General features: G+C 43.4%; 1 protein-coding gene across 1 annotated transcript in view; it reads right to left on the bottom strand.

The window, feature by feature from the left end:
- CACNA1E (calcium voltage-gated channel subunit alpha1 E) overlaps positions 1-20,605 on the bottom strand; it is a 683,463-nt gene that overhangs the window by 381,410 nt on the left and 281,448 nt on the right. The window contains exons 4-5 of the mRNA XM_061634264.1: positions 13,439-13,544; positions 11,493-11,632 (exon numbers count right to left, since the gene is read on the bottom strand). Of these exons, the coding sequence (XP_061490248.1) occupies positions 11,493-11,632; positions 13,439-13,544 (246 nt within the window). The remainder of the gene's footprint in view (positions 1-11,492; positions 11,633-13,438; positions 13,545-20,605) is intronic.

The following is a 20,605-nucleotide window of genomic DNA, read 5'->3' as shown; positions in this document are numbered from 1 at the left end:
TCTCAATTAAAATTGGAAGCACACTTCAATCTTAAAATATCTGAATTCAGAAGAGACTGTTCTCCATGAGTTACTGATACAGGCAATGGCTCCTGACTGGAAAGAGACAAGCCCAAAGAAGTGACTCTTGCAGAAATACTAGAGACAGCCTTCTTCAATATCAGGACTGGGAGCAGTTGACACCTGATACAGAAAATTACCTATCTCAGAGGAGGCTGAAGAGAATGCCACAGCAGTAAATCATGAAGCAATACAGGAGACAGCTTCCTATGTCGGTGGGAATTTTGGGCTGATTTATGGGGTCCTTTTAAGTATTCCTAAAAGTGTTATGCAAGTGTTCCTCCTAGCCTTGGTAACAGGGAGTGCCTATATGACTGGTTTGCCAGCTACAATTTCTTTTAGACAGAGATGATTTGGCCTCTGGTAATCTTCATTACAACACACTCTACGTGGGGCTGCCCTTGATGATGGCTCGGAAAGTTCAACTGGTCCAAAATGCAGCAGCCACAGATTACTGGTCTGGGTCCCATTTAGAATTCATAAAACCCCTGTTTTAAAAACAGCAGCATTAGTTGCCAGTTTGTTTCTGAGCCCTATTCAAGGTGCTCACATTAGTGTTTAAAGCCCTAAATTATTTAGACCCCAAATATCTGAAATATTCCTTCCCTGTAAACCTTCTTGAGTGTTAAGATTGGCAGAGGGGGCTCTCTTGGTAGTCACACTGCCCTCACAGATTCAGGGGGTGGCAACCCAGGAGAGGGTTCTCTGTGGCAGCACCTAAACTGTGGAATTCCCTTCCCAGAAAGGTGCACCACTCTGGCACCTTCATTGTACAGTATAGCTTTGTCATATGCCTAAGACACACTTCTTTACCCCAGCCTTCAATACTTGATATATATATATTTTAGGAAGCACTCTATTCTTTTGATGTAAACTTTTTAAACAGATTCTAAATTGTATTTTTTATTGTTGATACCTGCCTTGGACCTTATGGTGAAGGGTGGGGAAGAAATCCTACAAACAGAAACAAACAAACATCTTCATTGTCCATGTTATGCATCTGACGAAGTAAGCTCTAGTCTACTTACCCTCATATGTGGTGAATGATAGCCACTAGCTTAGCCCCACACACACACACACACACAAACACGAGTAGAACTGAGTCCATGCTCTTGCTTCAGTCAGATGCACCCTCACTTACAGCATGAAAATCACACCACAGGTAAACAGACTCCCTCATTAATGGGTGGTTGTGCGTGGTTGTGCATGTGTGCGCACATGTGCAAAAAATGTATATGAAAGGGAAAACACATATGGGTTTTTAAAAGGATGAGACGAATTCATGAAGGATAGGTATATCAACAGCTATTAGCCATAACAGTAAATGAAGCCTCCGTATTCAGAGTCAGTCAGTATACCTGGTGTCTGCTCCCAACACGCGAAGGCCATTCATCACCTTTATGCCCTGTGCATCCAAATTTACAGTGGCAACAGAATGCTGGACTAGGTGTACTTTAAGTCTGACCATGCCTATGAACCCCTGCGTCTCCTTCAGGAGTCATGGTCCAAGTGATTACAATCGTGTAGACTAGGACAGCTAGACCATACTTGTTGGTCCACACTGTTGTGATGGCCTGGCCCTGCCACCATCCACACATTGCACATAGGCTCCCCACATGATCTAGAACCCTTCAGTCCAAATGTGTGTGTTGTGCTAGAGCCAGTAGGTGCAGTCCTGCTGTCCCCTTCACACAATTATGCAAGGGGGGGTGTTGAATGCCAAAATAGAAGTCTTGCTATGCTACAACCAGTTCTCTATATACTCGCTATTTACTCAGCTCATTCAACACTCTTTCAGCCATCACCCACTCAGAGGCCACTCATGCTAAGCTGTATAACAGGTGTGGGGAACTTTTGACCCTCCAGATGTTTCTGAACTACAACTCCTATCGTCTCTAGACATTGGCCACGCTTGCTTGGGCTGATGGGAGTGGCACTTCAGCAACATCTGGAGGGCCAACGCTTCCCCACACCTGCTGTATAATTCGGAAAATAAAAGGAGCAAGTAAGTCCCTTTGATAGACACAAATCAAAACCCCTTTTTTCTTAGCATAAATAAAAGCCAATGCATATGGATACTAGAATGTTACATTTGAATTATCCTTGCTCTACACTGACTACTGCTGTAGGTCAAGATACCCTGTCATAGATCATATATGCAGGGCTTAATTAGTAAAAAGAGTGCACATGTTAAATATATACACCCTACATTTTTATCTGAATGATCTTACAACAGACAATACAACTCAATATAAACATATCTCTATGGTGGGTGAGCTAAGAGACACACTGGGGTGGGACACTTACAGAAACGATACTGGAGGCTCTTTCTGGGTCTCTGGTCCCTCTGCTATTCCTGAAGCTGCTGCCTTTTGGGGGCCTGCAGCCAGCTCCTAGCTCTTGTTCATTGGGGACGGGCAGCTGAAATGCTGGGAGGACACGGTGTTAGAACCTCTTCCCAACTCTTTAGTGTTCTGTTGCTATCCTCAGAGATCTATGGTCAGCTCAGAGGAAATAACCCCCCTCCAGGAACTGGATATATCTTTGAGGGAGGACTCGTTACCCAACCAAACATCTACAAACGCCCAATAAATAGAACTGTTCTGGTCATTCATTTTACAAATAATAAATAATAATAATTTTATTTATTGGTCGCCTATCTGTCCAGGTTAGTGGACACTCTAGGCGACTTTCAATAGCTAAAAGCTATACATAATCTACAATATACAAAACAATCTACAGTCCTAACAATTTAAAACCAATTTCCAGTTAAAACATCATAAAATTAATCCTCCTCAATCCCATAGGCCTGCCTGAAAAGCCAGGTTTTTAAGGCTCGATGAAAACCTATCAGGGAGGGGGCATGGCGAAGGTCGAAAGGAAGGGAATTCCAGAGGGTGGGGGCCACAACCGAAAATGCCCTCTCTCTGGTCTGCACCAGCCTAGCTGTTTTCACTGGTGGGACCGAGAGAAGGTCTTGAGAGGCTGATCTTGTCAGGCGGCATAATTGGTGATTCTGGAGGCGCTCCTTCAGATAAACTGGGCCGAAACCGTATAGGGTTTTAAAGGTCAACACCAACACCTTGAATCGGGCCCGGTAAACAACTGGTACAGAACAAAATGGGGAAAAAGACAGCATTCTGTGACAATTTCTGGTGGGGCAGCCATGCTAATCTAGTGCAGCAAAATATGACAGACAGTCTTGTTTACAGACTAACAGATATACTGTGGTGTAAGCTTCATGGGCCAGAGTCCACTTTGTTAATTACATGAAGGAGTTCTGTGAAACATTTCCGGAAAATGGCCCAATGACAAAAGAAACCAGGTAGTTCAGGGCTTTATTTTGCTTTTCTGCCTAGTTGGCAACCCATACGACATATGGAGTTCCTGGGGCTCAGCACCTAAACAGAAGATGGAGCTGAGCTCTGGGAAGTCCTGCATATCTTAATGGACTACCTCATTGACAATTCCATATCCTAGAAATCCCAGATGACTTCATTGTTCCTCAGGACCATGGGTAAATTTCCCATCCATGTTCTTCTGGCCCACTCCTACCCACCCTTTCAGAAGCTTCATTTGCTTTGTCTTCTGCTTAGCAGGAATCCTCACATGAAACCCAGCCTGAGACAAAGAGTTTCAAATACCAAGGAACCGCCTGGGGATAGACTGGTAGGGAAACTGAATTCCAGTCTGCAGAGAAAAGATCCCCCTAGAAGATCCAGTCTGTGCTAGTTAACATAACACTAAATATGTAATGTGAGGGGGTTACACACTGTTCAGCCACCAAAGAATGTTGGGCCCCAACCAGAGACAGCCCAAGCCATTCTGGTACCGAAGGCAGAAAATCCAAATGGCACTGCCCATAATTATAAAAATAGTAAACCAAATAATTGACCATTCTGCTGTCCCATTATGGTACCCCAAACTCTGCTGTCAGATATTGCCCCCTGTCTCTCTCCCGACAGAAGTCATCATACTGTTTCCAAGGCTGTTTCCGTGCCAAAACCAGGCCTGAAACCTGACTGAAAGGGATCCAAATAATCGGTCTCATCCAAGAGTGTCTGGAGCTGGCCTGCCACCACTCATTCAAGGACCTTGCCCAGGAATGGAACATTTGCTACCATCCTATAGTTATTAAGATTTTCTGGGTCCAGGGAGGGTCTCTTCAGGAGTGGTCTCACTACCGCCTCTTTCAGGCGGCCAGGGACCACTCACTCTCGTAGAGAGGCATTAATCACCTCCCTGGCCCAGCCGGCTGTTCCATCCCTGCTAGCTTTTATTAGCCAAGAAGGGCAAGGATCCAGCACAGAAGTGGTTACACGAACCTGTCCAAGCATCTTGTCAACATCCTCAGGCTGTACCAACTGAAACTCATCCAAGAAATCGGGACAAGGCTGTGCTCTGGATACCCCGCTTGACTGATCTGCTATAACACTGGAGTCTAAGTCCTGGCAGATGCTAAAAATTTTATCCTGGAAGTGCCTAGCAAATTCATTACAAGTTAGCTGGGTTGTCACAGGTTTTCCATCTGACTAAATGGTACCTGGCTGGCTTTCTGCTCTTAAGGTTCCCAGTCCAGCTCTCTCTCGCTCTCACTCACTCTCGCTCTCTGCCACTCTGCCATCCTACTCTCCTTTCCCCCCATTTCTTTCTCTACTCACAGCTCCACCTGGTGGAGTTCCTTAAAGCCCCACTGTCAGCACCCCAGGCGGGCAGCTGTGGATTTGCTTCTACTTTGTCAGCAGGTGCAAGTCATTATTCAGCCACTGGAGCTAGACAAAGGCAAGGGAGTTTTGACAGGATTGATCAGCCCAGCCCTTGCAGCAACACAGCTACATCTATTCAACAGCCAACTAATATAGAAGAAGGCTGGAAGATCAAGGAGGGGCTCTTCTTGAGGGACACTGTGATGCGTCCTTCCCTGGCTCTCCCTGTCAGGTTCCTACCTGCGCGTGGCTACTGCCTGTCACTAGGCACCACCAGGGACTCCACCAGTCCGGACCGCTCTCTCTTACGGTTTACCTATCCGCTCTAGCACAGATCTCAACAGATCCCCCTGCTAGGCAACCACCAGTCACGTCCTAATACTAGTATTCCCAGAGACTCTGAATACTGGTATTGTTATTCTCTTCACCGCTGCCACCATTTGTTACAGTTCCCCTTCAGCCTTGGTCATTACCTTACCCTCCCTTCTGGTCTGTGAAACCCCAGCCAAGGATCAGGCCTTTGGTAAACCAAATTAAGTATTTATTAAAGATAACAAAGCTAACAAGATTAACAAGATTTCTTCTTAAGGCACATAAGCATATGGTTTTACTCAATACTAATCCGAACTCCACCCCCCTCCTTCTCCACGCTCTCCTGGCAAACAACTCTCTAAACCCCACCAAGCAATCCACTCTTTCTCTTCTCCCCCCAGATTCCACAATTCACCACCTCACATTTCCCCAGATTTACCTGTCATCCTTTCATTTATACTGTCAGCCATTTTAAACATTCAGCCAATCATCAAGCATTCTATTGCCCATTCACTCCCCCTCCTCTTTCACTACTTACCATGTATACTCTAAACAACCAGCACTTACCATATATACACTAATATATAGGAACATCACAGACACATCCAAGAGTGAGGTGGGTGGACAGACAATTGCCCAGGAAGCCAGAGGAGGTGGCTGTTCCCCTTGGCTCGTCTTCACACCAGCCCACTTTTTGCTGAGAGGAAGAAGAGCAAGAGAGTGAAACTCCAGCCTTTAGGGCATAGTCACTGGCTGACAGAGGAGCAGGGCTTGTGGAGGAAGGAGCAGGCCATCAAGATAGGCAGAGGCTGTTGTCCACAAGCCAAGCAGAAGGTGGATAAAGGTGTGACTGCTGTGCTGGGTTGCAGGGGCCCTTTGCCCTGAAGGAGGCCGGAAAGCATGGGCTTGCGGGCACTACCTGAGGGCAGCAGAGGGGGAGCCCTGAGGGGAATGGGATTCCAAGGACTTCTAGGGACCAGACCCCAAACTGTATAGCACAGCCAATAAAACAGCAACTGTAGAAGGCAACCAGAGTTGGACATCTTTTGTGGTGGGAGCTAGAATGGACACTAGGGGCTTCAGTGTGCCCTTCCCCCCAGAACCCATGACACCCACTCACAGCAGCTGGGATAGAGCTCGTCTCCTCCTACCCCATGGGGGGCATGCCTCCTACAGCACGCCCTGCTCTTTCCCTGCCTTTGCATTTCCTCACTTGCCCCTGACCTTGGGAGAACTGTGTTACAAAGGATCTGAGCAAACTGCATCAGGAAATAGGTCAACGAGTGCTATCTCTGCCACAGTCTCCTCCATGAAACATTTCGGTTGCTGAGACTGCAGCTTCCCAAAGGCTGCCCAGCAACTTCATGTCTGAGCTGAGATTTAAACCCGAAGCCTGCTTGTCTCACAACTTGTTCTCTTAGCCACTCTGTTATGTTAGTTCTCGCAGGGCAACCCAGTCACCCACAGCTTCTGACACTGCCTGGTAGATGAAAGACCACCCCCACCCTCCTCATGGGAGACCACAAGGAGTCGTTTTTCAGGTCCATTCATTCCTCAGATCTCTCTCCTGCTGAGACTGGAAGGGAAGGGTAGTAATTAAAGTCACTAGACAAGTAATTAGTATAGTGTCCTATTTCCCACAGACTGAATGCTATGACTGCACACATGCTTAATAGGCAACTTTCTTACGTTGATAATTATGCTAATTAGAAGCAAATGTTTTCCATATCTGATCCCACTCAGTGACTGCTAATGATTCAGGTTTCAACATTTTGACAAATTTTGAGCTGCATACAAAATCAGGTTTGTTTGCATGTGTGTGTTTTAAAGTTACCACAAGGTACCCCTTGTTTTCTCTCTCACTCTCTCTCACTCTCTCTCACACACATCAAAGTGGTTTTAGTATGGTGACTAGCGGGGCACTATTTAGAAAGGGAGGGATGAACACCTCTACTCAGGATCACCTTTATCTTTGATTATTATGCAAAATTAAGAAAATTAGGGTGCAATCATAACAAAATTGCTAAAGAGCAGTGGATTTTAGAACAATACACAACGGTGATGGGGGTTGTGAATATTAGTTTTAACAGTATATTTTAAAGGTATTTGTTCCAAATCTGACTGGTTACCTGACGGAAGTTTGTAGAAAGAAATAAAGCAGATTTTTGCATTTTTAAAAATTGTATCAAACGACAGCTGATCAGAGTTGTAGAGGGGTCCCTCTGGAGCCCTGCCACCATCTAAATATCAGGTAATGAGGAATGCCACAAAAGGGCATCACCTGAATGCATGGAGCAGGGCTAGGATCTCTTCTCAATCATCCCAGAGTGCAGGACATGGAATAACGAGCTCAAGTTACAGGAAGCCAGAGTTTGGCTGAACATCAGGGAAAGCTTCCTGCCTGTTAGAGTGGTAATGACAGTGGAACCAATGACCTAGGGAGGTGGTGGGCTCTGTAACACTAGAGGCATTCAAGAGGTAGCTGGACAGCCACCTGTTGGGTATGCTTTAAGTTGGATTCCTGCATTGAGCAGGGGGTTGGACTTGATGGGCCTTATAGGCCCCTTCCAACTCTGCTATTCTATGATTCTATGATATGTAAAAAGAATGCATACAGAAAGGCAACAGGCTGCCACAAAATGTCTTAAATTGATGAGCCATTTCACCAAGCATCTTCAGATGCTACTGCTGTTACCACCATTGTGTCAATGAAAGCTTTTTTTGGAATTAAACCCTGTTGAGGAATTGAAAACAAGGCAGGGAGTACCTGGTTTGTTTGTTTTTTAAAGGATAAACTGCTTCCCTCAAACAAAAATGATAAATGCAGCATCAGAAGATAGACCAAAAACTGACCAGCAGTGCTGTACAAAAGAGGAACTACTTATTATCAAGACATAAGTCTTGATGTGATGTTTATTTTTTAAAAAATTCACAACTGAGATTATTGGAGACTGCAAAGAATGGGAAAAACATATGCTGTAAATAACAGCAAAAATCTAGAGGAAGCAAAAACATACTCAAAGAATGGGACTGTTCCAATGGCTAGTGGTGTGAGAACTGAATGGAGAAGATCATCGTTAAATTTAAGTGCTAAATGTCTTTAAATACATTGAATGTAATTAAATAAATGTATTTTATTTATCATGGTATTGCTTTATTATGTAATTTGCATTTTATGAAAGTTTAAAAGGGCCTTTTTGCATAGTTAAAAGTGTCATTTTGAGTTCATTTCTCACCAGTGAAAATTCTTTTCTAAAAGCACTGATATGGAAACTGGCTGTGTTAAACAAGCACAGAAATAAGCAGAACCAAATTAATGTGTATACTAGAAATGTTATAGATCAGGCAATAGTAGCAGAACAGGATCATTAAAGTATGTACATTACAGGACCAAGTGGCACAGATTACAGTTGCTAGTAAACAGATTTATATCCATAGGTTTGTATCCAGTGCTGCTGGTATGCAGAGCTTGGAAAAGTTACTTTTTTTGAACTACAACTCCCATCAGCCCCAGCCAGCATGGCCACTGGATCGGGCTGATGGGAGTTGTAGTTCAAAAAAGTAACTTTTCCAAGCTCTGCTTTTATGCTACAGTATCATACTCGTGATCTCTAGAAAACTTCCTGTTCAAACTCACTAAAGGCCTCACTTGACTCAACCTGAATACTCATTCAGTAAAGGCTGCTTCACACATGGCAGTTTCCCATAAAAGGTGTAGGAGGAATAAAACATAGCTTTCAGCTATGGCATTTTAATAGAGTGATAGGCAGAGGTGCCATTTAAGGGTCACACATACAATTTTCGACCACATCAGGATAATACTAATATTGCTTTTTTCTGTGTGTATGTACACTCGCTGGTAACACTGACTTACAAACCAAGCAAAATAAGCACATGTGATCTTCACATGAATACACTAGTGCTATTGGTTGTTGCTTTTCCTGAACATACATACGTGGGTGTAGAAAATATCACACATACATTTGTAGTCTGCTTTAATACAGTCTTGTATGGGTGTCCCACCAGAAGTCCAATAAACCAATATTTCCCAACTGCTTGGGAGGAACTGCAAAACTAGGGGCTTGTTGAAGAACTTGTTGAGACTACCAGTCAAGGGTTGTAGTAAACTGGGGGGGTATGAGGTCCTAAATTATACAGGCATGTGCAACACACTTGGAGAGGGACTGAATGCTCCACAGAGGAGGAGGATTCTGCAGCAAGTAGAAACAAAGCATGGAAGCAGCAGAGAAGAGAGGCGCATGCAAGAGCTTCTGGTTACAGCGGCTCCTGCTTCCTTCCTTGGCTGGATGGCTTTAGAAGGGTATATTATACGCCCTGCTCTAATTAGTTGGTAATGCAACTGTTGGATTAACGACCCACTCCACAGATCTTATGTGTGCATCAGTGTATAAAGTGCCAGAGTTCGTAAAACAGGAACCTAAGCAGCCAGCATATTGACGCCAACAACCCTGCTGAAGGAGTTGCAGACAAAACCATGCTATCCAGAGGCAGCATTACAAGGCCCAGCCCAGCCCATCACACCTCATCTCATCACCTGATCAAGAAGCCAATGCACCTTCCCCTTACGTCACATTTCCATGCCCTTTGGTCTGAGCGCTTAGTCTTCGAGTGAGAAGAGCTTGCAAGCTTCCAGCTCTCTGTCTTTGCCATATTCTCACCCTGGAATCAAGACTCTTTGGCTCATCTGCTCATTAGCAGCAGGAATCTGACCTTTAGACTATGCTATTTTCCTCTGGTCCTCACCTGGCTGATAGCTTATTCGTTCTTGACCTTTGGGGCTCTGATCCTGTCACTACTCAGGAAGCCAATGCCGGGTAGACTCAGACACCCTGGGCTACATGCATGCAACTGTGTGTGAGAATACTGTGTGCCAACGACATGGCTGTCAGGGGGGGAGTGCTGAATTAAAACATTTGAGAAGCACTGGGGTATGACAGCAACCAATAAGCAATGGAGCACAATCTCCCTTACACAAATATAACAATCTAGCCAATGCACCCTTAATATTAAGCATTATTTCACCACAATCAAGCATTACCTAGGGACATGATAACTAAATTAAGCTTGGTAAAATTTAGCTTAGTTCCCTTCCTACCAGAAGAGAAAGTTAAATGAAGGCAAAAGTATTAGATTGTGATGGGGTGGAGAGGTGTCATCCCTCAAAAAAATTATTTTCTTACATTTCTATCCCACCTTTTCCCTACAATGGAACTCAAGGTGGCACAGATATGGTTCCCAGGCAGACGACACCCATCCAGGCACTGACAAGACTCAGACCTGTTTAGTTTCAGCAAGGTAGTGGCCTCATGTGCCTTCAGACCATAACCTATGACTCGTAGTAGATGTACTTGGTGGGCTTTTCCCTTCAACAGAGTTAGCTGAACTCTCCTCTCCTCCGCTTCAGTCACTTTCTGTAATTCCAGGTCAGGGGGTTGGAGGAGCACAGCATGATTGCCTTGACTGGCCTATCATGGACAGTATCTCCATAGCAACACCCTGTTCTTTTCTGAAGTTACCAAAGCCAGAGGGACCCACAACATTCACACAATGAAGCTAAAGACAAAGCATCTTCTCCTCCAGATGCAGAACAGAGAAGTGAGGAAAAATTAAGCAGAGAGAGCTTTCATCAGTAATATAAGGAAAAATGCGTCATACAATTAGAAGCCATTGATATACGATATATGATATCAAAATATAAAGCAGCCTTAGGATGAGTCAGAACACTGGTCCTTCTACACTGGCATTGCCTACTCTGCCTTGAAGTGGCTCTCAGTTCCACAGCCATGAGGTTTTGAATTAAGACAGCAGCTACAGGCTTAGCTACACATTACACACAAACTGAACCTTAATGGCCAAGTTTTTCTCAAAAGAAAGCAGGTTTGGAAGGGGACAATTTTGAAGCCAAGGAGCTGTGAAGGCGTGGCTTCACAAACACATCTTTGAGACCTCTGTGGTGGTGAGTTTGCCTGGGGACTGATTTAGTGCACAGATGTGATGGTTAGAGAAAGCATTAAGCATCCCTTTCCTCCCCATTCCTGATGTTTCCACCTGAAGCTGCTTTTACTTTAAGATGCCGTTTTCACCCTCAATGTATTCCCAGACAAAATCTATCAGCTGAATTCTGATTGCCACATTCAGAGCCGAGCAGCAACAGCAACCTTAAATGTTTCTATACCTTTGAATGAGAACTGAACAAGCTGGTAGCCCAGAAGACATTTTCCTCTTCATTGTCTTTATTATCAACATAGACAATTGGGAATGCTCCCACTCCAGGTAGAACCTGAGGAGCTGCCCTCTACTCCCCATATCCTTCACTCTGTCATGTTCAAATATACGTCACAAGACTTTAATTCCATCCACCATCAACTTCCACAAATATAGAGAAGAACTTACCCACTCAGGACCACAATGAAATCCATGACATTCCATCCATTCCGTAGGTATGAGCCCTTGTGGAAAACGAATCCCAAAGCAACTATTTTAATGCCAGCTTCAAAGCAAAAGATCCCAATGAAATAAGGTTCTGTCTTCTCCTACAGGAAGTGAACAAATGGGCAGGTCAGAGAAGAGGATCAGCAAATATGTCCTGCATACATTTTGGAAATTCTCTGATCGCATTTTGAGTCCTTATCCTTGGTATGATAATTCAGAAGCAAGTCCCACGGATCTTAGCAGGGCTTACTGCCAAGAAAGTGGACTCAATGCAGAAAAAAACTGTCATGCACAAGTTAATCATACCTCACTTGTCCCATTGATTTCAACTAACTTTCCTTAGACCATTGTCCATATGGCATAATGTCCACAGAATTCCACTCAAGTGCTACAGCTTAGCATTAAGGAGACCCAAAATATTTTAGGAATTTAGCCTGACTCCCCTTTCTCACTAATGGAAGCTCTCCCTGCTGCCAGTCCTGTCCCCTCTCCCCAAAGAGAGAAAGTTTGAGAAATTGAGGGCAGGAAGTGGAGGGGGCTGGGAAGGGGGAGGGGTGATGGCACCAAGCGTCTTTCAACGTGGGCCCAAACCTTGAAGGGGTCAGGGCCTAACTGAGAAGTGGGGGGGCGGTGAACTGGAGGAGTTTGTTTCTTAACAAGCAACACCCAATTCCAGTTTTTGTCACTGTCACCACTACTGACCTCTGTGCCTTTTGAGAGGAACTGTTAAGTGGAAATTATTAACAAAAGATAGATGAGCAAAGAGGTCAAAACCAAATACAGGAACAGTTCTTTTTGAACTGTCTGTGTGTGAGTTCTCAGTGAGCTGGTTATGTACATGCAGTACATTCTTTTAGGAAGATATGTTTGATAAACACAGAGTTGAGCAGTCTTTTGTTATAAAGACACAATCTTGAGAATATTTACTTGTGAGAAGATTCCATTGTCCTCAGTGGGACTTGCATGCTCCATCTGGGCTATGTGGTAGAGTGACCGTATGTATACAAGTGTCACCTGCAACATATTACCAGCCTGATTACTAGCACTGAAACTTTTTTGCACTAAGCTCCTGTGCTTCTCTGATGGCACCTATTCATGCATATTAATGGATTCTGAAATGTGACAGTGCTCCAAACCAAAACTTACATTCTTGGTTCTTTCCCCATTTCTAGGAATGTAAGAAACGTCCTCCCCCACTCCCACTCATTCTGATACATTTTGCTATTTTTATTAGAATGTTGTTAGATACTTTACCTGAGTAGAAACCTTCAAATTCACCTCAAATTTTGTTTTCGGTGTAATTTAGGAGCAATTTTACCCACTTCTAAAATCTTTAAGTCCCCCCCATCCCCCAAAACTTCCACGTACTTAAATAAAGAAACTACAGTTCTAGTGACCCAGAAGTTGTGCATGCATGCTGTAATTTTCCACTGCCTCATAGCCAACAAAATGACCAGTTGGCCCTGGGCTAAAGCACAGCAGGAATAACAACAACCTACAGAGTCTGTATGTCACCTAGAGAATGACAGTAATTGGGTATCTCCTAAATGGAGTAAATAAATAAAATAAGAGTGTCTTTTGTTGGCTAGGAGCCCTTGGCCATTGTCCTATCCATCCAATGGGGAGACGGGGCCTGGAAGATGCCAATTATGACAAATATCCTTGACCTATAGAAATACCTGCATCAGTCCTTGCTGTAAGACTGAGGAGCTATTTCTGAACCATTATGAGTCTCAAGCCCTGAAGGGCATCTTATCAGGTTTTCCTGTTGCCATTGGCACTCAGACACACATCCATCTTTGAGACTGAAAACTTACAGTGGTAAAAGTTGCTGAACCAACATCCAATCAAGGGGGGGAAAGGGAGAAGGAGAATCTACAACAATCAAACAACCGAAATTAACTTACTAATCTCCGAGACATAGGCGTCTTATCATCTTCAGGGAGGTGTTGTTCCAGGGCCAGAACAATGCAGTTCGCAATGATGGTTGCCAGAATCATGTATTCAAAGGGAGTGCAAGAAAAGGTTAAGGAATACAAAGGAACCAACGGAAGTGGAACAAGACACTAGTTTCATTTGCTTCCTTACTCACTCACTCTCTCAGCCCTTTTGTCACTACATCCATGACTGATCAGTGAATGTTTGCTAATCTCACACATAGAAGAAAGCTAAGCCTTCGTTTTTTGTGAGCAGCCCAGTGAAGCATCCTGATAAAGCGGTTTGGAAGCTATATGAGTGATGGAGAAAAGAGCCAAGTGCATTGGCAGCTGTCTTTCTACAGATAGGAGTTCCTTGTTATTAACAAACAACCTCAGCAGTTTCAAGTTCTACTGGAAGGCCAGTGTGGTCTAGCAGGAAAAAGTGGGAAGACCCAGGTTCCCACTCAGCCCCAATGGTCACAGGGTTGTTGTAACGATGAAATGGGACAATTCCAAGTAAGCAGCCCGCAAATCTTTGTAGAGAGAGTGGGACAAAAGATCAGCGAATGAGTTTCAGCAAAGAAGATTTAGACTGGGTTTCAATGAAGAAATTGTAGCCAAAAGGTGTATAATAATCTCCTTCTGTGGCAGCCCTAGGGCTACCATGTCAACCTCTATAGGCAATTCAGTAACATAAAACAATCATTGAGTCAGACCTGGCTCATTGCCATTTGAAGAACAGCACCAATCTGCAGTCATGTTCATCCCATGCTGATGCTGTGCAAGAGGGCTTTTTGTGCATTAAATTAAGTGCTCCAACATGAACAACTGAAAAGACCAATCTGTCACCTTCCACTATTGGCAGCTCAGTTGTTGCTTGAGGGTAGGCAGAAGGGGGAAGTTGTCTTGGTGAAAAGTGCTTTAGAAAGCTGCAAAATATGATTATTATTGTTGTTATTAATATTACCTGCTGCAGAGTTCCACTTTCAAACTGACTGCGTAGGAGGAGATTGACTTTAAAGTGGCACTTTGAGTTGTCAAGGTCATTAATGCAAGGAAGAGCCAATCTTTCAAACAATTAAATGCTTCACATCAAAACTGGCAGGTTCTGACCTCCTCCAACCTATCTGCCCTTTCCAGTCTGTATTAGGGCTATATTAGGGCTCATCCCCCTCCACACACACCCCAAATCCAACCTTGTACATGTTTTGATTTTCAACCCTCCTCTTGTTACATGGTCCAACAGAGTTTTAACAAACTTCAAGACTGCCAGTTCAGATTTGTTTCTTGTATTGGGCTGGAATACATTCACTGCTGGTACCCCTTCAATATACTGCCAGACATGTGCAGCAGACAGAACAAATGCATGGCAGTACAGGTGTGCCAGAGCTTGTTAGTAGACAGAACAAAGGTCCCAGTCATTCAGCACCAATGGGACCATCTGTCAGGTGCTCAGTGCCATGGCCAACTCTAAGGACCATGTTGGGGCTCTAAGCAGCCATATTCACATTTACACTGGGGACCCTGGGCTCAAGGAGAACACACACTCTGCATGATTTGCAAGACCTTGAGAGTTGATGCCTGAAGTATAGCAGGCAGAAAGTATTTCTTTATTGACCAGGCAGCCAAGGGCAGAAGGATAGGCCCCTACTATTTATACTGGATCTGGTCAATCTAGAGGTGTCATACTATCTGCTAATTGCTGGAGCTAACATTGCATGCCTCTGTTTCCTTTTGTGCTTAAAGACGAATATGAGCGCACAGAGATAACTCACTCGGCTAAATTCTATCATTTGGCCACAGTCCCTGACATCTGCAGGGAAGCGGGAGGGGGAGGCAGACACTGAGGAGCAGCTACTTCCCAAGAAGATCTGCCCTGCATTTTGAGGAAGTGAGATGCAATTGGTTCCTTCTGGTCACCTCACACCCTGGCTGGAAATGTTGTACTTGTTGGCTTTAAAGGCTTACACTTCCAAACTGGTGTGTTAAGTTGGGACTGGAGCTGGTTCCATGGCAGTGTTGACAGATGAACAAAACTTCTTGCAAGACAGCATGCAAGAGAATCATGGACAAATCTCAAACAAGAATGTAAATATGAGCACGCACTGAAGGATTTCCACCCCCATGATTTACTGCTCCTGTTGACCAACCAGTGGCAGTTTGCTCCAAAGGGAAGGGTTCCAGTCTAGTATCTCCACCCCCACCCATCCCACCTACTAGCAGTACCTACAGCAACAGAGTGTGGAGGAGGAGCTCCCTTGCATCTCTCTTCCTCCTAAATTTGTCCTGATAGCTTGTGGACTGCTTTCTTCCTCCAGTAAGTGGAATAGAAAAGGCAATGGTGTGTTCCCAACCCCTCTACAAAACAATTGAGGAGAACCTGACATCCCTTCAAATGGAGTCAGATAGGAGGGGCAGCTGAAATACTGGGGGGGGGCTGAAGGTGAGGAGCTCACCAAGGAGCGTGGCTGTTCCCCGATACTTTCGTGAAGTGAAGTGGCTTGTGGTACTGCTGTGTGACAGACATGAGAAGGAGAAGGGGCAGGAGAAGACTGAGACTGGACTCTATCCCCTTCAACCATGAAGTGTGCTGAGCAAAAAAAACCCCAAGCATTTTTAAAACTCTTCTGTATTCCAAATTGAAAATCTGGCAACACTGACCGATGGTACAAGTCCTGCCTCAACACCTTTAGCAACAATAATTAAGGTCTATTGCAGACCACTTGAAATTGCTCAGGGTCTTGGTGGCCCACTTAATTATTTTTCAGCCTGTTCTAGCAATTATCATGTGCTGTGTTTGATGCTGTATAATTTTAATTATATTTTATAGCTTCTTTTATCTCTTATATATTGTATTTTATTGTATTACAATTTGAATTCCATATTCAAATTGTAATACAATGTAAGAAATAAAAGCAATTAAATGTAATTAAAAATCAGTATGAATATTTAATGTAGAGGGTGTGCTGTCTCCTGTCTTCAACCACAAATCCACAGACATGCTGTGGGCTACCTGAATGAAGTGGGGACAAATCGTAGTCTATGGACGACAGTCTGGGAACACCAGGTCTATTAAAAAAGGAAGAATCTTTGGTTTGTCCCACTTGCTGCTTCTCAGTTTTAAATTCCTACCTTCCAATGCTGTTTTTTCTTTAAAAGAACGTGTTGGGGCTCTGTGACACACACCCCGACTATGACAGGTGCAAACTATTGAAGTAACATGGGATTTGACAAAGTCAATCTGCTACAATATACTGATTCTGGACCCAGTATAAATCAACATATAATTAAATATTCTTTCAATAAAGGTTTGTAAAGGGGAAAAGTTGGCTTCCTAATTATTAAAAACAGATAGAAACACAGTATCCAGATAGAAACACAGTATCCAGATATCCAGATATCCTAATTCCTAGTAGTAGCAGCATTTAAGTCATATGAAGAACTTGCCTGTTAGGTCTGGCAGGTTGCCCAGCAGAATGAATATTGAACACCCATAAGTGAACCAAACAACAACAAAAACTTACCAATCCTCATTTAGCCCCTATTTACCTTTAAACGTTCTTGGTAATCAAAACACTATTGTCATAAATTTATAAGTATCAAGGGCCACAGCTAGGTTATGATTCCTTCCCTTGTGCAAAAAAACACACAAAACAATAGCAATGGGAAGCAGGATGATGGAAACTTAGTCACAATATAATTTGGGGGCAGAGACTCATGAGGCTTCAGAAACAATGGAAAACCAAGAAAGCTCTCTAGGATCCTCTCTTCCTGCTAGGGAGGCAGGTCAACAATGCCTCTGTGCAGCAGGAAGAAAATAACTATGTGACTCAGTTGCTTTTATTTCGCCTTTTGTAGGATGCTCAAACGAGAGTGGACAACACAGGAAAGGTTCCACTTATTTTAGGGTACAGAACATGCAACGAGTTTTGCAAGACGTATCTGAGTGAAATGCATGTGAGTAACTAGGTAGAGCCACAGTTCTTAAACACAGGGTGAAGACATATGCTACCTTTTAAAAGTTGTAACTGAGCACTACTTCTGCTGCTTTGTAAGGAAATGTTTGTTTTTTCAGGTCTTGGGTGAGCTCTGTAAATAAATAGCTCCAATCTAAAGGTTTTTGGTAGGACTCCATTTCAGTGGGGAAATGTAGAGGGCACTTACCAGCTAGTGCACATGATAACATCAACACAGTTGTCTCCCACACACAATCTCCAAAGCACTTTTGCTTGTAAAGTGAAGCAAGGCAGCCTAATCAAGCATGTGTGTATTTCTTCAAGTACAAAAAACCCAAGAACATATATATGCCCAGCGTACAAAGGAGAAGCAAGAGTAAGGGTTGGTCTAGCATTCAATTTGTTGGTAGGTATGTCTGCCCCATCAGTAAAGAAGTCTCAAGTCATAATCATAATCATACTTTCTTGGGAATAAATAAGGCATATTGAATTCAATGGGAGATACGTCTGAGTAAACATGCATTAGATCAGGTTCTTAAACGCCTGTATCAAGCTTTGTTCCAAGAAGGATAACTAGCACATCAGCAAAGAATTTGGAAAGCAAGAGGGGCCTAAGTTCAGTGAACTATGAATCTTAAGTCTGTAGAAGGCATGGAGTGCTGAACGTTTTCTGAATAGACTGCACTTATGAACCCTGCCAACAACCGCCATTTGGAGGTGAATGGGGCCAGTTGTACCCTACTGTTCCTGTCGTATAAAATATTTCTGTGGCTTTCAATAGCAGTGACCATTAAGTGCTGGTGACACAAGTGTTACCTTGACAGGCTCTCATAGGATTACATCAATTAATCTATCTGATGGCATTTGTTTATGACCATCCAAAGCTGCCTAGCCCCCTATCTGTAAAATAAACATGTTTAATTTGCTGTCGTTGAATGGCACCCAAATCTGCCACCTAAGGCACTTCTCTCACACTGCCCTTCTATTTGCTCTTTTGCACGTATATTTTTTTATTATTTTTTTATTATTACAGATATATCCCATCTTTCCTCCAAGGAGCTCAAGGCTGCATATATGGTTCCACCTCTCCATTTTATCCTCTGTAAGCAGGCTGGACTGAGAGAGTGACTGGTCCAAGATCACCCAGTTAACTTCACAGCTGAGTAGGAATTTGAACCTGCTCTTCCAGACCCTAGTTTGACACTCTAACCACTATACTAGGTACATTGCTTATGTTGTCTTGTTGAGTTACACAGCCATGACAATGTTAAACTGTATTTTAAAAATACATATTTATTGATTTGTAAGTTATACATTCCACTTTTCAGCTGAAAGATCCTCAAGGTGGTTTACAGGAGATTATAACAAAACCAAATCCACACAAATACAGACAACCCAGCAGCCTTTAGTCCTCTGGTTGATATATGGGGTCAAAGTATACTTAAGTTCTTTTCTTAGCAGAAAAAGAATTCTTAGATTGGCCAAAAACAGGACAATGTGGGATTATCCTGTGGGAATATCCATACTAAAGTCTTTAAACTGGTTTAACAGGAAACCCTGAGAACTGGTGGACTGCGGAGGGGTTGGGAACCTCTTTTGGAAAATCCTTAGCACTGCCTCAAACTATAGCTCCCAGGATTCCCAGGGGGAAGCTAGGCAAGTCATAGGAATGAAACCAAGATATGTTTGTAGTGTAGGTATGCCCAGAAGCAAAAATCAGAGGAGGGGGTTTGTTTAATTATGGAAAGAGTCATAGGGGACTGAATATGAGCCTTGGAGAAGCCACCCATGAGCAAAGAAAGAACAAATACATTGAACTGATACAACATGTATTCATCTCATGATATTCACTTAAGAACATCCAGGTTATCACAAGATCTGTTTTACTTGCACAAGCAAGCATTTTGCTTGTCATAATAGAGTGTTGAAAAATTATGAAAAACCAGATTTCTTGCATCAGAGATGATGATCATTGTGGTGATTCCAGAATGAGCATTTTTTTCAGTGCCCTCCATTGCCTGTTTAGTGGCACTGATTGAAAGTCCATAGTGTCCCTCCCCCACCGTGACAATAAAAGCAACATGAATGTCGGCACATTACTTAGAGGGAACTTCCCAGGAACAGCCCCATCACTGCCACCAGCATGCCTCTCTTGTTTAGAGCTGGGGTACATATTATTGGAGCTAAACAGCTGCTGCAAATAACTATTTATGTGTGATCTACTCATATGAGGAGCATAATGGTGGAACGGCAAACTCATATCATCTCTTCCCTTCCATGAATAGAGAAACTACTTGTTCCAATCTTCCTGTTTGCCAAAGAGTGACTGCAATTGCACATGAGTTCACTCTCCTCGTGTTACCCTGTTAGTCATACAGACTTACCTGCATGAACATCTACAGTATCAGCACGACCAGCTCTTACTTCTCTAAACCTTGCACTACAGACAGTACATTGGAGAGGGAGCATGAGGTAAAGTCATCTGAAGAGATGCCACTGAACAGACAGTCAGATCTCCAAATATTTTCCCAGAATGCTTTTGACAGCCAGCTAGCCCCTATACATGCTATCCTCACGTATCCTGTATTCACCCACAATCAGCAAAATTTCCAACTTCCAACAAAGACATGGAAAACAAAATATTTGGACTGGAGCCATTGGCCTATTTAGATTGTTGTTTTGTTTTTCCCCTTCTCTATTTCCCAAAAACCTGTAAGCAATTTACACTGGCTTAAAGAGGGAGAAACAAGTGCTTCACTGGTGTTGTTGCTGTCAGACAAGTCCCCTGGGTAAGAGATGCATTTGCCTAGCTAAAAGCGAAGGCAGGGCTGGCAAAGCTGCACTAATGCTTTTTCTCAAAATTACATTTTATTGAAGTTCTTTATTCTTTCTTTTACAACAGCATATAGCACCATCCATGCACAAGAGGGAGGTATTGGCAGGCTGGGGGAGGGATCAGAAGTACAGGAAACCTTCAGAAAAAGGGGAAGAATCCAAAAATAGTCTAATGAGGAATGAGGAAATCCTGTCATACTAATCTCATCTCTTTTTTTGATCGGGTCACTAGCTTAGTAGATGGTGGAAATGCTGTAGACGTCATCTATCTAGATTACTGCAAAGCGTTTGACAAAGTCCCCCACGACCTTTTGATTAGCAAACTGGTCAAATGCGGACTACATGGAAATACTGTCAGGTGGAT

This window comes from Rhineura floridana, chromosome 6, assembly GCF_030035675.1.
Source record: "Rhineura floridana isolate rRhiFlo1 chromosome 6, rRhiFlo1.hap2, whole genome shotgun sequence".
In the NCBI taxonomy this organism is placed as follows: domain Eukaryota; kingdom Metazoa; phylum Chordata; class Lepidosauria; order Squamata; family Rhineuridae; genus Rhineura; species Rhineura floridana.
The sequence above is the reverse complement of the archived record's forward strand: the minus strand, read 5'-3'. Positions and strand labels throughout refer to the sequence as shown.